The sequence below is a fragment of the Archocentrus centrarchus genome, chromosome 13, assembly GCF_007364275.1.
Source record: "Archocentrus centrarchus isolate MPI-CPG fArcCen1 chromosome 13, fArcCen1, whole genome shotgun sequence".
Lineage (NCBI taxonomy): Eukaryota > Metazoa > Chordata > Actinopteri > Cichliformes > Cichlidae > Archocentrus > Archocentrus centrarchus.
In genome coordinates, this window is record NC_044358.1 from 42,333,045 (window position 1) to 42,349,995 (window position 16,951).

At 40.7% G+C, this 16,951-nt stretch overlaps 1 protein-coding gene across 1 annotated transcript; it reads right to left on the minus strand.

The window, feature by feature from the left end:
* Window positions 1–889: 889 nt before the first annotated feature.
* Window positions 890–14,770, minus strand: LOC115790290 (phosphatidylinositol transfer protein alpha isoform-like). Its single transcript, XM_030744092.1, has 12 exons — window positions 14,603–14,770; window positions 12,813–12,843; window positions 9,817–9,962; window positions 9,389–9,480; window positions 9,188–9,195; window positions 9,000–9,074; window positions 7,446–7,529; window positions 6,967–7,044; window positions 6,750–6,860; window positions 6,485–6,607; window positions 1,185–1,236; window positions 890–1,102 (listed from the first exon to the last, which is right to left on the minus strand). Exons 1-11 carry the CDS (start codon window positions 14,617–14,619, stop codon window positions 1,189–1,191), a joined length of 813 nt encoding a protein of 270 aa, XP_030599952.1. The 5' UTR covers window positions 14,620–14,770; the 3' UTR covers window positions 890–1,102; window positions 1,185–1,188.
* Between the last annotated feature and the right edge of the window lie 2,181 nt (window positions 14,771–16,951).

Genomic DNA, 16,951 nt, shown 5'->3' on the forward strand with positions numbered 1-16,951 from the left:
CTCTCTAGAAGCCTTTCGCATGAAAGGCAAAACATCTTCAAGAAAGAAGTCCAGCCGCTTCTTTTTAAGCTCCAGAGACACTATTAGTAATGTTAAAGTGAGGGCAGAATGGGGTGGGAAGCATTCTCACAGACTGCAAACTAAATATTGAGTGCCTCATGAGTTAACGCTTGTGGCTGTGCTTTTATTCTGAAGGTTTCAGGTGTAAATGGATTAGTGACAGACTTACAGCAGAGGTAAAATGTACAAATGCACCAAAAAAAAAAAAAAAAAAGAATTTCAGTGAATAATGGCATTGCCTTTAATGTACACTAAATCATAATTCATATTTATATCCAGTTCAGTACAGTACAAGACTTATAGACATCTGAACAACCATCAAGGCAGAACTGCTGGTAGTGTCAATCATTTTGAAATCTACTTCGAATTCTTCTTGCATGTTATCACAACACTCAAATTGCCATCCCAATAAAATAATTGAAAGGAATTTTTTTTAAAAAATCCCTCAATATTAAATGCCCTGACTCATTATGTAAACCATTAGCCATGTTTCTAGTGTCTCCAGCCATCCTGGCATGATTGATCATTTGAGGAAACTTTCAGCACAGGAAGGTGGAGGATCATCCACCCTGACCTCTTTGTGAAATCAAGAAATTAACAGAGGTTTTTTTTGTCTTGTTTTTTAAAAGAACTGGTGTCCACTTGATTTATAGTCAACAAGAAACAAGACAATTTATAGATAAGAAAAATATAAAATCACATTAACACTGGAGATCTTGCACTTAAACACTGGTGACTTACTGTTTGTGTAAGTCACTGAGAAAGTAAGAATGAATCTGGACTGTTGCTTCAGAGACAAACCCCCCCCCCCCCCCCCCCCCCCCCCCCCCCCAATGACCAGAAGCATAAAGAAATTCTCCCTCAACCTGCAACCCACCTGTTTAAAAGCACTAAAACCTCCTGTAATTGTACTTCAGCATACATAACTGTCTACATAAATACACAACAGCTTTACAACAATGACATCTTATTAACAGTGTTTTTATTGGGATGTAAATGGTTCCAGCAGTGCCAGCCAGTCCAGGGAATGGAGCCGAGTGAGCTGAAGAGGATAACACAATAAATACATTTAAAGAGAAACTGAATAATAATGGCATTTCTCAGTACAGCAGTTTAATACTCACCTAGTTACTCCTCAGTAGTTGTACTGCCTTTAGCTGGACCTTTGTCCCTCATCTGTGACATGGAGACACGTTATTTAGAAGTGTACAAAACTGCATTAGTGGACTGAAAAAGGTGACGTGAAATGCTGCTCAATTCCCAGTTCTTGTTTTAGAAAGATCATTTTTGCATTGTATCAAAATAATTAAATGATCTTTTGTCAAACGTATAAGCAGTGTTTAGGGTCAATGATGCCAAAAGTAGGTATGCACTATATGCAATGCGCCGCACAAAAAAAAAAAAAGGGGGGGGGGGGAGGGGGGCTCCAAAGCGATGCAGGGAAATTATTTCTCTGGTCGGCATTTTCTGTATTTAACAGCTGTGCATGTATGATCAATAACCGAGGCATGACGCTGATTAGGCGCCCCTGTTGAGCTGATCATCTGCTGTAATATGTGACGTAAAATAAAAGCCTAAGAAGGGTCTCCCGACTACTCCTGCGACCCAAGCCCAGATAAATAATGGAAAATAAAAGCCTGTAATAGAAGTCTGGTATTTTCTAAGTCCATGAATAAGTGAGATCTGCACACATGAACACAGTAACCCTTGAGAGGGTGCGGTGTGTGTGCGCGCACGGGGGGCGTCGGGGGCACCTAAAAATGTGTTTGCATACACCTCAGAAAGTACATAACTGCGCTCCTGTTCAGGGTTATTCTTTTTTTTTTCCCCCCCCTGATTGTTTTCAAGCAGAAAGAGAGGGAGCTACTCAGTTCAGTGGCATACACCATGTAATGGGTTAGAGCAGGGGTGTTAATAGAGAGGCAAGGGAGTAGGGCTAATTCTGGGGGGGCACGACGCTACCAAGATGATTTATCGGTCGGGATACAGGAAAAAGAGGAGACTCAATTCTTCCAGTTGCTGGCCTGCATTCCAGTGGTGTTTATTGATATCTGAGCAGTTAGTCTGTAACAAGTAATCATAATTAAATACCACTGTTCTAAAAGAAAAGGACATAAACTAACGTAAATCACAACTAATGTAAGAATAACCTAAGTTCCATGCATATATCTGCCTATTTAGCAAGGAACAAACTTAAATTAAAGCCACAAGCAGCGATGATCGGGCCCTCGCACCCGGGTGCGCGTCGAGCAGTGCCACACTCGGAGGTTGGCGCAGTCAGGAGCATGGCGGGCTCACCCAGGTGCTGTCAGTCCTGTAGGCCACTTGTACCTTCTATCTTTCGGCCGCTGAACGTCTCCCGCGTCCACACTAGGTGGCACCAGCAAGTACCCACTAATAACACCTGCTACCATCAATGAAAATGTAATGCTTGTGGGATGATTATTATCAGTGTACTACTGATTTCCTGTCTCCACTTGGTGGTGCTATGAGTGCGATGCAAAGCTGGTAAATGTGTGTGTCCAGACTCACTCACACTCTCAAAGCATTTTAAGATTTGGACAGATTGGACAATGTATATTTGAGATGTGGCAATTTGGTGTCCTGTGGTATATGCTTTAAATCCCAAAATCAAAGTGCTGCTACGGCAGCAGCGTTTGAGATGTTATAAAACCTTGGATAACTTTGAATAGGCTACTTGTAAAGATGATTTGGAGCAATTTTGGTCTCACTGGGTGAAATGCCCTAGTAGGAGTTAATTCAAATAGAGAATGGCCAAAAAAAGAAATTACACCTTAAACAGAAGATGGCTGACTTCCTGTTGGGTTTCAGGTATGGCTCCAAGAGACTCTTTGCACATCTCAGGATCAGTGATGGCATAGTTACCTTGAAAATCCGATTACTGATTACTTAATTTTAGAAATAACTAAGTTAGATTACAAGTTACTTTATTAGTTACATTCAACAGCTGCCAGTGTTGTGCCAAAAAGTGATCCATAAAGTGATTACAATGTTTCTATGTGCTTTTATGTGTAATGTCTTTGCTTATATTGGTAAATAGAGTGCAGTCAACATGATTTATGAAGGGCTTATATTGCAGTGCAGCTTTTGATACTGTTGAGCATAACATTTTATTACAGAGATTAGAACTTGCTATAGGTATTAAAGGTACTGCACTGCAGTGGTTTGAATCATATTTATCTAATTATGGAGTTCCACAGGGTTCTGTGCTAGGACCAATTCTATTTACATTATACATGCTTCCCTTAGGCCAGTGGTTCTCAAATCCAGGCCTCGTGGCCCACTGTCCTGCAGGTTTTAGATGTGTCTCTGCTTCAATACACCTGAGTCAAATATAGAAGTCATTAGCAGGACTCTGGAGAACTTGATTGCATACTGAGGAGGTAATTCAGCCATTTGATTCATGTGTGTTGGATCAGGGACACATCTAAAACCTGCAAGACACTGGGCCACGAGGCCTGGATTTGAGAACCACTGCCTTAGGCAGTATTATTAGAAAACATTGCATCAATTTTCATTGTTATGGAGATGATACTCAGCTTTACCTATCAATGAAGCCAGATGACACATCAATTAGTTAAACTGCAGGAATGTCTTAAAGATATTAAGGCCTGGATGACCTCTAATTTCCTGCTTCTAAATTCAGATAAAACTGAAGTTCTTGTACTCGGCCCCACAAATCTTAGAAACATGGTGTCAAACCAGATACTTACTCTGGATGGCATTACTTTGGCCTCCAGTAACACTAAGAAATCTTGGAGTCATTTTTGACCAGGATATGTCCTTCAATATGCATATTAAATAAATAAGTAGGACCGCTTTTTTGCATTTGTGCAATATTTCTAAAATTAGAAACATCCTTTCTCAGGGCGATGCTGAAAAGCTAATTTAGTACTTCTAGGCTGGACTATTGTAATTATTATTATCAGGCTGTCCTAAAAGCTCCCTGAAAAGCCTTCAGCTGATCCAAAATGCTGCAGCTAGAGTACTGACAGGGACTAGAAAGAGAGAGCAGATTTCTCCCATATTGGCTTCTCTTCATTGGCTCCCTGTTAAATCTAGAGTAGAATTTAAAATCCTTCTCCTCAATACAAGGTCTTGAATAATCAGGCCCCATCTTATCTCAAAGACCTTATAGTACCGTATCATCCCAACAGAGCACTTCGCTCTCAGACTGCTGGCTTACTTGTGGTTCCTCGGATACTTAAGAGTAGAATGGGAGGCAGAGCCTTCAGCTTTCAGGCCCCTCTTCTGTGGAACCAGCTTCCAGCTTGGATTCAGGAGACAGACACCCTCTCTATTTTTAAGATTAGGCTTAAAACTTTCCTTTATGATAAAGCTTATAGTTAGGGCTGGATCAGGTGACATTGAACCATCCCTTAGTTATGCTGCTATAGGTCTAGGCTGCTGGGGGGTTCCCATAATGCACTGTTTCATTTCATTCACCTTATTTACTTTGTTTATATTCCACTCTGCATTTAATCATTAATTGTTATGCTGTGGAAGAGAGCCAGAGATTAATGTCTTTTTCTCTCCCCTCAGCCCAGCCGGTCACAGCAGATGACCCCCCCTCCCTGAGCCTGGTTCTGCTGCAGGTTTCTTCCTGTTAAAAGGGAGTTTTTCCTTCCCACTGTCACCAAGAGCTGCTCATAGGGGGTCGTTTTGACTGTTGGGTTTTCTCTGTATTATTGTAGGGTCTTTACCCACAATACAAAGCGCCTTGAGGCGACTGTTGTGATTTGGCGCTATATAAATAAAATTGAATTATATATAAAATGAAGAAATAACCTGTTTTTCAAGAATCTTTTGAGTCTGTGTTATTGTACCTACATTATAATCAATCCAAAGCTTTTTGATGTTATATTTGTTGCAATTTCTGCAGCCTTCTGAGCCAGATTTCTGTTTAAGACATTTTTAATGTCAATGACAGTTTTTACCTTGATTAAAATATATAAAATATATAAAAGTATATAAAAGTCACTTGCCAAAAACTGATTGCAGCGTCTACCTTGTGATAGAAATGCTGTTTCTCTCTCAAAATGACCTGATATCATTAATGAGAGATATATTTGACATGTTTCACAGATTTTAGGTCAACAAGTAATTTACAGCCGTTTAAATACAGGCAATCATTTTTTTGGCAAATACTGAAAATCGCTTTTTGACAGACGGTCGCTTTTTGGCACAACGCCTGCAGCCACATTAAAATTGCGAAATGAGGGTGAGTCAACTGTGTTTAAGGGCAGCATTTCCTCTACTACATACTGTCCGACCAACTTCTTCAACTCTCCCCCACTTACTGGTTTTGCACCGAAGTCCAGCTTTTGCTGTTTGGGTGCTGGGGGGCCTCCTGCATTAGCAGCAAAATTCACCGTGGTGTCACGGCCATGCCCCCTGGTGAAAACTCATCAGTTTTTAGATTTCGATTCCCCCTGGTGTGTAGATTACACTGATCAAATATAAAGTTGATAACATCCAAAACCTATGAGTTATTAGAGAAAGTATGAGGGCAGGAAATCACTAAAATTGCCCATTTAATTAAAAATGGCAGACTTCGTGTTGGGTTTAGGGCATTGGACCCAGTGGTCTTTTTTGTTCCTCTGGACATGTTACATATGTGTACCAAATTTCATACATGTATGTGAAACACAGCAGTGGGAATTGAACTAAAGGTGGCACTGTAGAGCCATTTTGAAAGAGCCATGCCTGAAATACGTAAATTTTTCATCAGACCTGACGTGTGCAAAATTTCATGACTTTTTGAACATGTTTAGGCCCTCAAAAATTATTTGCCTAAATAATCAAAAGCAGATACAATATGGCCTTCACACAGGTTGTGCTCGGGCCCTAATAATCTATTTACTGCACTGGCGGTCACATACAGTGTGTATCACGTCACGTGGAACTGAGCTGAGCATATAATGGACATTAAATATTACAGCATACAATGTAAACATGGCACAGTTTTCTGTGTGATGCAAACTAAACTTGAGCGTACCCGCAATGCTCGAATGGGGAAATTTAAAGTGAGAGTGAAGCGCAGTTTAGGTTAGGGCCTTTTCACTGAATTTTAGATCACACTGTGTTACCAGTCACTGAACTGTTCATTTCACCTAATCCATTCATTTTACTGACAAAGACAACACAAATGGGCTGCTGTAACACACCAGGGTGAGGAGGTAAAGCCAATGAGCTATGCTGACACGTCTTTGACAGTGAATGTGCGACTGGAGTTTTGTCGTCATGAACAAAAATTCAGATATTTAGATTGCCTTGTTTCTTCTAAAGATGTCTCAGGCTGTTCCTCTTTTATAAATGCTTCTCTGATTCAATTAATGTGAATGGCAACAAAGAAAAACTGCACCACCCTGCAGCAGAGCTGCAATATACAGTCCTTAGTCACCTCATTAAGCTCCTTCTGTGTCTCCTCCTCCATGCGTCGTATGTCATCCATCGTCAGATCAATCCATTTGTCTATCCAGCAGAACAGCTGTCTGTGGAATTTGGTGAACAAACGCTTCTCTTGCTGGACAGAGGAGACATGTGAAAGACCGTGAGGACAACACCAGAGAGTTTGTTGCTTTTTGGGCAAAAATGTGTACAGTAGAAGGCGATACACATAAAAATAAATGCAAGAAAACAGAGCACAAAAAGCATGTATTTTATACCTTATGAATAAAGTTTTCTACTTTGTTCTGCAGTCCAAACCACTTAAAGTTAATAGTGACTAGCTTGTAGGCACACATGTGTGGACAGTCACTTTTGTCTGGGAGTTCTTTCTGCAAACACACAGAGGCACAGACAACAAACCATAAACATAAACCCCATCAGTTCATATCTTTAATGAAGTGAGCCACAGCGAAGAACAACAGGAGGGGGGTGTACCTGCCACTGAGGTCCCAGAGGCCCTCTGCCCGTCTTTACTGACTTAAACTTGGCTGGATCCTCGTCTTCCTTGTAATCCTAAAATAAATGCAAGCAATACAATGTAACTTGTAACAGGCCACAGTATACATTCATTAATTACAGTTCTCTATATAGCACAACAGAGCAAATGTTTAAACATTTTACTGACTTTTTACATGGAGACATTAAAATGTTTCATAAGTGCAAAATAAGCCAAAAACTTTTTTTTTTTTTTGAGAGTCTAATTTTAAACCGGCCCATAGTCGGTCATTTTTAAAAAGTGACACCCCCCAGTACAAATCAAGTTGCACATCTGTGATGTAGAGTGTGGCAAACAGCAAAAGCAATGTACTGAATGTTTAGGAGGGCATGTGTGATAATTCCAATCAGTTTCTGATGGAGGGGAAAAGATCACATCTAAAACTTGTTTTCCTTAAAATGCACATTTGTTCACGTACCTTTGAGTCTATTTGACTTCTGTCAGCAATGTCAATGTAAACAACTTCAACATTCTTCCATGTTTCTTTGTCTAGTCCATGTACCTGTTGGGGGGGGGATCATATCTTCAAGTTAGGCTGGGTGCTCGGTAAAGGCAAGGAACAAAAAAAATAAAATAAACCTGTGCTTTATCATCTAAGACAGCATCAGCGGCACAGTTTTCCCCCCTGCCATGTAAGGTAACTTCTTTGACACAAGGATAAAATAAATATGTGGCATATGAAACGCTGTTAAAAATGGCCTGTTGGTTAATGACAAAGAAACAATCACTGGCCGGTAATGCAAAGATATAAAAGTGCAGTAGAGCCTCAGCTGTCCTCTCATAACACTAGGTAACAAATTTCCACTTTTGTCTTGTCTTTTGGTTTAAACTATGTTTTTCTAGATCTGTACATATAAAACTAAAATATATATGTTTTTGATCCCAAAAGTTTATTTTTGATGTTCAGACAGTGATTTTACAAATTTGTCATTTTCCCATATAATGCCAGGTACCAGTGGTTTTCATTTAGATTTTAACCTTTTTTCAAGCTGTTTTCTCTTCAAAAATTTCCTATAAAAAAATGGTAGAAATGTTCAACTAAAAGAAAAATTAATAAATTTAGGTAACAAAAATTTAATTTGATCAAATCTTTCTGTAACTGTTCAGATCGGACACAAAATTTCTAAAGTTTAGAAGAATTTGCTGTGGTTCCAAGTATCTTCTCAAAATATTGCACAATTTTCAACCAAAAATTAAATGAGAAATTTAGGGTTAAAAAAAAAAAAAAAAAGTGGGACAAGGGTGTAAAGTGAGTGCCCTTTGCCCAGCCCCCTTAGCTTAGACAGACTGCCCATGTCTGTATAAGATTTGATGACCAAGCCATCCACCAGTTTCTGTTATCTTTTGGTCATGACCGAAGTGAAGAGTGTAGACTGATTGAGGCCAGGATTATACCAGTTTGTGGAGAAGCCCAGACAGCTGTGAACACCACGGTAGTCCTTCCTATTGTACTTTTTTCAAGTGTATTTGAAACATGGATGCATTTTTGTTGCATTGCAGTCTGTCAATTCTGAGTGGTGACACTCATCCTGCAGCGTCGGCTGCAGGATGAGTTAAGGGGGGGTGCACCTGCTGTCACTTTCTTTTACACAAAAGCAGGTGAAATTGAAACACAATGGTTTATGCTTTCTAACTGATAACCCTGAAGTTTAATTGACTTTGTGTTATACTGTGATGATCGAGTGCCCCATTAATTTTTTTGGAATAATGCAAAACATTCAATATTATGTACGCTGCCCTGCTCCAAATCTGTGAGGAGATCTCCCAGGACACCATCCACGTTCTCCTCAGGAGCATGCCCAGAAGGTGCCGGGAGTGGATACAGTGTGATTCTGAATACAGCCCTCATTTTGTTTAATTTTGTTATCAGTATATTTTCAACTTGAATATTTCATTCATCAAGATCTGATGTAATTGTGAGCATGTGTGGCAGATAAAGTGTGACTAAGTGGTTAGTACTGTTTGTACTTACATTCTCCTGCTGCCCCATATCAGGCTTGTGCCACGTCTCGATCTTAATCATGAAATTGTCTTTCATGTATTCATTCTGTAAGAACGGGTGAGGTATGATCAGGTCAGTTAATCATGTTTGGCACTGCAGTTCCTGTACAGTTTAATTTAAACTCTTATCTACAAAGTCCAGAATAAAATAATACGTACAGTGAGGACTGGATGAGACATGGCAGACCGTGTTGGGAACAGAATGCAGACAGAGGGAAAGGTTATAAACAAGTCAGATTTGAGGAATCACATTTTTTTCCATTTGTGTAATTTCACAACACATTTTAGTGTGCCATGTGAGCATGAGGCACCGGCTGTCAGTGAATGTGTGTGTGTTTAAATGCACGCTTTAGGACTCACTGGTTCGACAGTATGGATATGCATTCCAGGCCTTCTCATGAATAGTTAGAGAACCTTTCGGAGCAATTTTAGCGACGAAACCTGAAACTTTACTGCAGAGACAAACAGACAAGTGCTGATGTAGTCACATAATAACAAAATTATTTGTAAAGTGTCCAGTTTGACAGTTTCATTACATCACACTCTGTTTTTTGGGAAAACATTTTCATTACAGAGTAACAAACAGGGGGAGGAATCATTCCTGTCTCTGTTATGCTGAACAAAGCAGGTAATGTCAATGTTGGAGCCTCTACAAGGCAAAAGTGTTTCCAATGCTCCCTAGAAATTGATCTGAGATTAGGGAAAATAATAAAAGTGTTCCGACGACTTTGTGTAGTACTTCTACTATATTCTCTGTAAATCAGTGTAAACTGTGCTGAGCTGCTTACGTCTGCAGGTGGTAGATCTTATGGGTGTACTGTCCCTTCTCTCCATCTTTTTCATAGGGCTCGTTCTTCAGCACCTCCACACCATCCCCTCCACCCGTCTCATTCTTACTAGCCTCTGCTACTGCGTAGAGCTGGCCCACTTGGTACTGGAAGGACAAAAGTAGAAAGAATGGTTATAGCTGTTTATAGAGGCATTTTAATGAAAGAGCATCACTTGTGAAATCTAGGTCTGAGTCCAGAAGAGTGATACTCAGAGCATGCTCATCACCATCTCAATATTTACAGAGTTGGGAACTATGAACTGATCCCCCAGGGGCAAGACTGTCAGCGAAGACTTCTACCATAACTTCCTGAGGTTTCTGAGGGAGAACAGTCATCAGACATGGCAAACTCTAGAGCATGCCACAGTGGCATCACGTGCCAGCACAACAGTGCATTGAGAACTTGGGAGTTTTTGGCCACACAACATAATTGTTGTTCACCACCTGCCCTGTTTGCCTCCTTATAAATGTGTCCACTTCCCAGAGATAAAAATTAAAGTTGACACTGTAGATTCAGAGCCCAATGCAAAGATACAAGTGCAAGGAGACTTGCAGAGATATGCAAACAATCCACTAGTAAATGAGATGATGTAGTGTGGGAGATCAGCCAAATTTAAGTCAAGTAAGGTGTTTTATTTCATGCAGCACAGTGTGAAAAACCACAGAAAAAGAAAGAGTGAAAAGATGAGTTTAAAAACCTCTGTTTTGAATCCTATCGTGACCAGAGTTATACATTTATGTAATATGACCGTGAGTTAACAGTTCTCCAATATGTCCTCACACACAGACTTCAATGTAAAACAGTAGAGTAATCCTTTTCATGACTCACTCTCCCTCACCCTTCTTGAGTCAGGCAAATGTGTGTGACTCACTTCACTGGGGGTGTCAGCCACACGCAGTGCTAACACACAGAAAACCTTTTTGACAACCAAATCATCCAAAGCTGGAAGCTGTGGTTCACTGAGGTGACTGCTGGATGTTTTTCATGTTTGCCTCTTCCTATAGTTTGTGGATTTGGGTTACAGTTTCAGACGTGTTCCCACGCCTGCTGCCTCCTGCAGACTAATTCAATCTAGCCATGCCCTCCACTCCTTAGACCAAACAAGTTAGTAACTCTTTATTTTTGGTACGGATACTCAGCCTTGCTACTGTGAGCAGGAACTCAGGAATGTGGTTTGCCATGTGTAACCAGTGCGCCTCGTCACTGTTATTGATGCAATACAGGCTTTCACAAGAAGCCAGGGGGCAGGAACAATGTTAGCTGCAACCAGCAATCAAACTGGAAAACAAGTTCAGGCAAAGTGCTCAAATTGGAAGGTTAGACAGGGGAAAAAAAATGAACCTGCCAGCTTGCATCATGCCATTTGTTACCAAGAACAAGGCGCAGACTATGACTAAACAGTTTACGGCTTTAATGAGAACAGGAATCCCGGGATTAAAGTCTTATTCAGCGTTCAGTTAAGTGAACAGTTGTGAGAATGGCTCGACCGGTTGCTCATTAAAACAATCAGGACATATTGAGCTTTGTAATTTAAAATGTATAATCTGATTGTAAATTAAAATGAAAAAGTAAATGACTAAGCAATTTTCCATTAGCAAACTTTTGTGATTCTGAAAATATATTTCAGCATTTCCCCATTTTCTTTTTTTTTTTTATAAAGGTGACATTTCCTCAAATTGAAAAGGAATACATCAAGTTCAGTATCCTCATCACAAGTACATGAGTATTGCTCAAAGAGATTCAGCCTCACATCAAGAAATATCAATGGACTGAATGGAGAGAACCAGTCTCTGTCTATGAGGCGACACAGAAGTCCTCCCCCAGGTCCAGCACATCAGTGCAGAGTTGTTCTGTTGTGTTGCCACACCAACACAATCCTGCACTCACACCCAAATCTGCCTCCCTGACACTCGGCATAATCTCCTAATTTTACAATCACACCTTGTAATAAGTGAAAGGATACACATACCTCTCATGTTTCAACTTAGACAAAAACACCACACAAGAAAGAGACGGAAATAACAGAAAACACTAACGAGTAATCCCATAGCACAACTGTAGTTTACAACCTGTAACCCACCCGACATTACTCCTAAATAGTATAGCAGCCTCATATATGACAGCACAAGTGGCTCAGCTACACAGAACAGAGAAGACTCACTGCAGTTACACCTGAGCAAACTATACAGCGACTGTCACACACACAAACACACATTACTCAACCAACATCGCAGAGGAAATTGAGCACTAAACCTGCAAAGTTTCACACTGAAAGGGATCACAGACCAAGCCGGTTATACAGCTGTGATTATGTATGTGGCTTAGTGAAATACTGGCTTCTGCTTTCCATAAAGAAAAAGAAAAACAAAGCACTCTGTGTTCTATGAAACATGTGGATTAAAACATAGAATGAGCCAGTTGCAAAAGCAAGGCTTAAGAGTAAGTGTATAAAGGTGGCTGGGTTCATAAAGTGAAAATCTGTTGAGGTAGATATGTAGTTACTGGAGATATTCGGGGGGGGGGTTCATATCCTGGACCTGCTATGAACTGTTTCAAGTGCAAGGACATCTAAGCTAGAGTCCTGAGAGTGGCAGCCACTTAGTTTAGTATGTGAAGAGTTGTGCCTTTAATAAAGTCCATGCATCAGTAAATAACATTTACTGATCAGCAGCCTGGAGAATTTTAAAAAGCATCTCAAAACTGAAGAATAGCTGCAGTTGCTGAGCAGTGACAGCTGTCACCACAGAAGGGAAACTGTAGTTAGTAAATGAAGTGCATAAAACAGTTCTGTCAAATATTTAAAGTTTAATTACTTAAAATATTTATGTTTCGAAGATAAATAAAGTAGATATTCCAGGTAGTCATTTTCAGCTGTGTGAGTCATCACAGGAGTGTAGTGTTGATCACATACGGTCACTGACAAGATTCGAGTGAGTGAGTGAGTGAATCCTTACCTCCTCCACTGAAATGGGCAGGATTACCCGGCTACAAGAGAGAAAAAACAGATCCCAGTCAGAAACCACAACAATGAAAGCATAGTGTTTACCTGCCTCTGTGATTAATCAAACATCAGATTCCTCTTTACATAAAGTCAGCTTATCAATGAACTGATCCAAAACTGCTTCCAGAGCAAGTGGCAACCTCCAGGGCAGAAAAATGAAGCCAACACAAGGAGGAGACCAAAAAGCTCAATTCAGTTCACTTTTGTTTACATAGTATTAAACCACAGTCACCTTAAGGCACTTTATATTGTAAGGTAAAGACCCTCTGTCCAAATGAGTGCAGTGGTAGGAACGTTTCAGCATGGAATCAGTTAAACTCCTGGCATATTGATCTGGTCAGCTAAGTAGCAGAGGGGGTTGTTAATCAGTTTCAGCTCCTTTGGTGTTAATGAAATTAACAAGCAGTAGAGGGGCAACTCAATTTCAATTTTATTTTCATAGCATCAAATCACAACAAGACACCTCAAGGTGCTTTATATTGTGAGGTAAAAGACCCTACAATTTCTTTTGAGTGCCACCTCTGTGGTAACATCATGGTGGCTACACCTTTGTTTCTTGGACTTGCCAAGTGACTTCCTTGAATGCCTGTGGAGTGTTCCTATAATGGAGAGCTGAGGAACAGTGGTAGTTCCCGTGTCCATCAGCTGGCTGTAAAGCTCACACTGACAGGAAATTTAGATATGGCAGTTCAGCAGAGAACTAACAAAGTCTGAACACTCAGTACCTGGAGGTGCAGCCATAAAGACAGCAAACATATCATACAATGTTCCCTCTCACGGAGGCTCCAATGTGCTCAAACCCTGCACAACAACATGATTTACAGGGATGCATCATTATCATATAGGAAGTAACGTGGCAGTCAGTTCTGCCCCATCATAGGAACTCAGACATGAGGAAGAGGAAATTATGAGGCCGTATTCAAGACCGCTGCTGTGTGTATCCTCCTCTGGTGTGTCACGGCAACCTGTTGCCAGATCAGCAAAGTCTGAACACTTCGAGCCGTGAACGTGACTAAGTGTGATAGACAAATATCAATGTTTGCGTACGTTTCTGGGAAGATAAACTGAAAGAAAAAGCGGCACTGGCCAATCCTCTTTAACACCTGAGCCTCTGGCTGTACTTTGCACCGCGGTCAAGTGACGGCCAGCTCGGAGCTGTCATGCCAGCCATGATGGGCACATGATATTACAGCTATAAAACCACCCGGCAGCTGATACTGAACAAGCCCGGTTCTTGATAAATGTCCCCAAACTCCACCCAATCTAAATGGTTTTCCTGTAAGTTCGAGGCTAAGTATGAAGGACCACATTTTACATTCAGAACATCTTGCTTAAGTTTTACACTTCGGCTTGTATAACTTTTAAAAGTAGTTTCGCGGCACTCCCTCTTCCTACTGAACTGCACTGTAATGTCAGCACTTCATTCTCCCGGCTGGGAACGCCTAGTATAACCCAAGATGTGACGCTGGACGGAGAGCTTCAAACCCTGTGACCAAATTATTTCCACAGCGGCCCCAAAGCTCCCTACTTTGTACTCCTACCAACTCCCAAACAAAACTTTAAACTGCCAACAAGTCCAGTAAAATTCGCACACACAGCCCAGTACAGGAGGCCACCAGAGTCCAAATAAACCCTCCCATGCATACATGTTGAAAAAGCCTAGCATCGTTCTGTAAAGGTTAATATTCCGACAACAGTTTGTGTTGATAAATGAAGCGTCGCTACAAAAGTTAAGATACTCACAACTCTTTAATCAGCATGTTGATTGTGGGTCCGTGCAGACAGCAGCATATGAGAGGGAAAACCCTGGAAAGCGTCCTTAAATGTGACAGGAGTGGCTCATTTACCGCCCGCCGCCGCGCTCCACTCCGGGAAACTCCGGGTTTCCTTCCTGCGTGCGCGAGCGAAGGGAGGGGCGTGGCGCAAAAAGAGGCGGAGGAGGCGCGCACCTTTAGTTCAGGTGCCTCCACGTGACGTTCGCGTGCAGTCGTTACATCTTCATCCAATATGCCAATATGAGCCTTTAAGTGACTTTTTCTGTACTCTCTCACAGTGTCATTAAATTTTGTCGTAACTAGTCGTTTGTTGCCAGTGTTTCTGTTCTCATACTAAAACCCGTCAAATGATAATCATGATTTGGTGAGAATAACAATAATTGTCTAGATTTAACAGCTGTGGTGGAAAGCAGAGACCACAAAGTCTAAATTTTTATACATTTTGCATCTCACATGACACCATCTTTTACACAGTCTGCGCACGATACAGATTTTTGTGAACTTCACACACGTGACCACATGTGTTAAACAGACTGTGCATGAATTTAAATTTGGTAGTGAGTCTCATGGTTGCCCGCATATTTATTTATCCCACATCAAACTGGTGATCCCAGCTCAGTGAGTAGCGGTTGGTCCACATAATAATGTACATTTCTGTGTCTTCTTAGTGGGTGGAGTGCCTGCCAACGCCTGGTGTGGTCTAACCAGTACAGGAGAAACGGTTAACTCAGGTTGGACCTGTTGTGAGATGACCCTGCTTATGTCTTCCTTTGTTACTATTCACTGCTGCTGCTGCTCAACAGGTTTCAGACTTGGCTCTGTGTTCTGTTACTTGTGAACTGGGCAGTTTCATGTTTACTAGCTGCAGATACCAACAGCTTCCTTAATATAGTAAGACTCTGACCCCTGCAGCTCTTGTTTTTCCCTCTACTAGCTCCACCTGTACATCTCTGCCATTAGAAATAAGACACACAGCAGTACAAATTATTGTTTATTTTGTTTCATATATTGATTTTTTTTTTTTCAGTTGAAACAGCATGTCTTGAAAAGTCAAAGACAATGGCTATACTGTGGTACAAGACAAAAGAAAAACAAATGGACATTGTTGGACAGTACAGACATTCTTGTAAACATGAGAGGCAAAGAAGCTTAATAAAAGACAACAAAACTAAAGTGAAAAATGGTAGGTAGATTAAAAAAAATGGCGGGTCAAGGTCTGGGTGTTTCATCTCAAATCTACATTTCCTATCAATACACAGTGCCATAAAAACACAACACAAGCAAATGCTGGGGTTTAATTGTGAGAAAGAAAAAAAACAGTTCATCAATACATCAATCAATAAACCAATTCCAAATACTGGCGATTTGGGTTAAGTTGGGAAGGTGAGGATGCTGGGATGGCACTGAGGACAGGGTGAGGCGTTTAAGGTACACCAGTGAAGGAAAGTGCTGACTGGGTCACAGTTTGGAAGGAACAAACACTCATTCACTCACCAAAGTGTCTGTTTTCTCATGACATTCCATGTGACATCAGTCCTACACAAACAAGCTTGTACTTAGCATTACGACTGTGAGTTCAGGCTACAAACAATCGATGTCCATCTTCACTCACATTCACTGCGCAGCATCTGCAGCAGACGCTTCTTTTAGTTACAGGAAACACGCGCACGCTACCAGAGGCTCCCTATGGGGTTCAGTTAGTGCCTTAATTATATGAAGAACAACTGTACCAAAAACAAAAGGTGTACATTTGTAAGTGAAGATTTGAGCACTGAATTAGATTTTACATTTCTTAAAAAAAAAAACAAAAAAAAAAAAACAAACCCTCCATTGTATTGTATACCACAAGCACAAAACAGTTATTAAGAGATAATCTTGTAGCCATGCAGTGGGTTCTTAGTATGAGAATTTCCCTGGTTGTCTTTTTTTGGGTTCGACGAGATACGTGGATGCATAAACTAAGATCTGCATCTACAGAAATGCAGTCAGGACTGTAATACTGTAATCATGACCAAAAACAGCCATAAACACTATGCAACATTCAATTAGATAAAGGAAGAGCTGCAAAAATCTGCTGTTACAAATGTACACTTTCCCCCCACAATGCTTCATTACATTTGTCACCCAACTGAACACATTTAAATAATCTTTTCTGCACCAGTTTTAATCCACAGTTTTAATCCACACCATCGTCTCTTGCTTCTTCAAACCTGTGTTAGTTAATCAAGTATGATATTGCTGTGATTGTGAGGTTCCTGAAGTGAGAGACAAGACTCTGCCACACTGTCCAAGCACATAAAGACAATAAAAGGGACAC

What these genes read in the sequence shown, in the direction of transcription:
- LOC115790290 (XM_030744092.1), bottom strand. An exon ending in AAGATCTACCACCTGCAGAC is followed by an intron (nt 9,481 to 9,816) that starts GTAAGCAGCTCA and finishes TTGTCTCTGCAG; the next exon opens with TAAAGTTTCAGGTTTCGTCG. An exon ending in TAGAAAACTTTATTCATAAG is followed by an intron (nt 6,608 to 6,749) that starts GTATAAAATACA and finishes TCCTCTGTCCAG; the next exon opens with CAAGAGAAGCGTTTGTTCAC.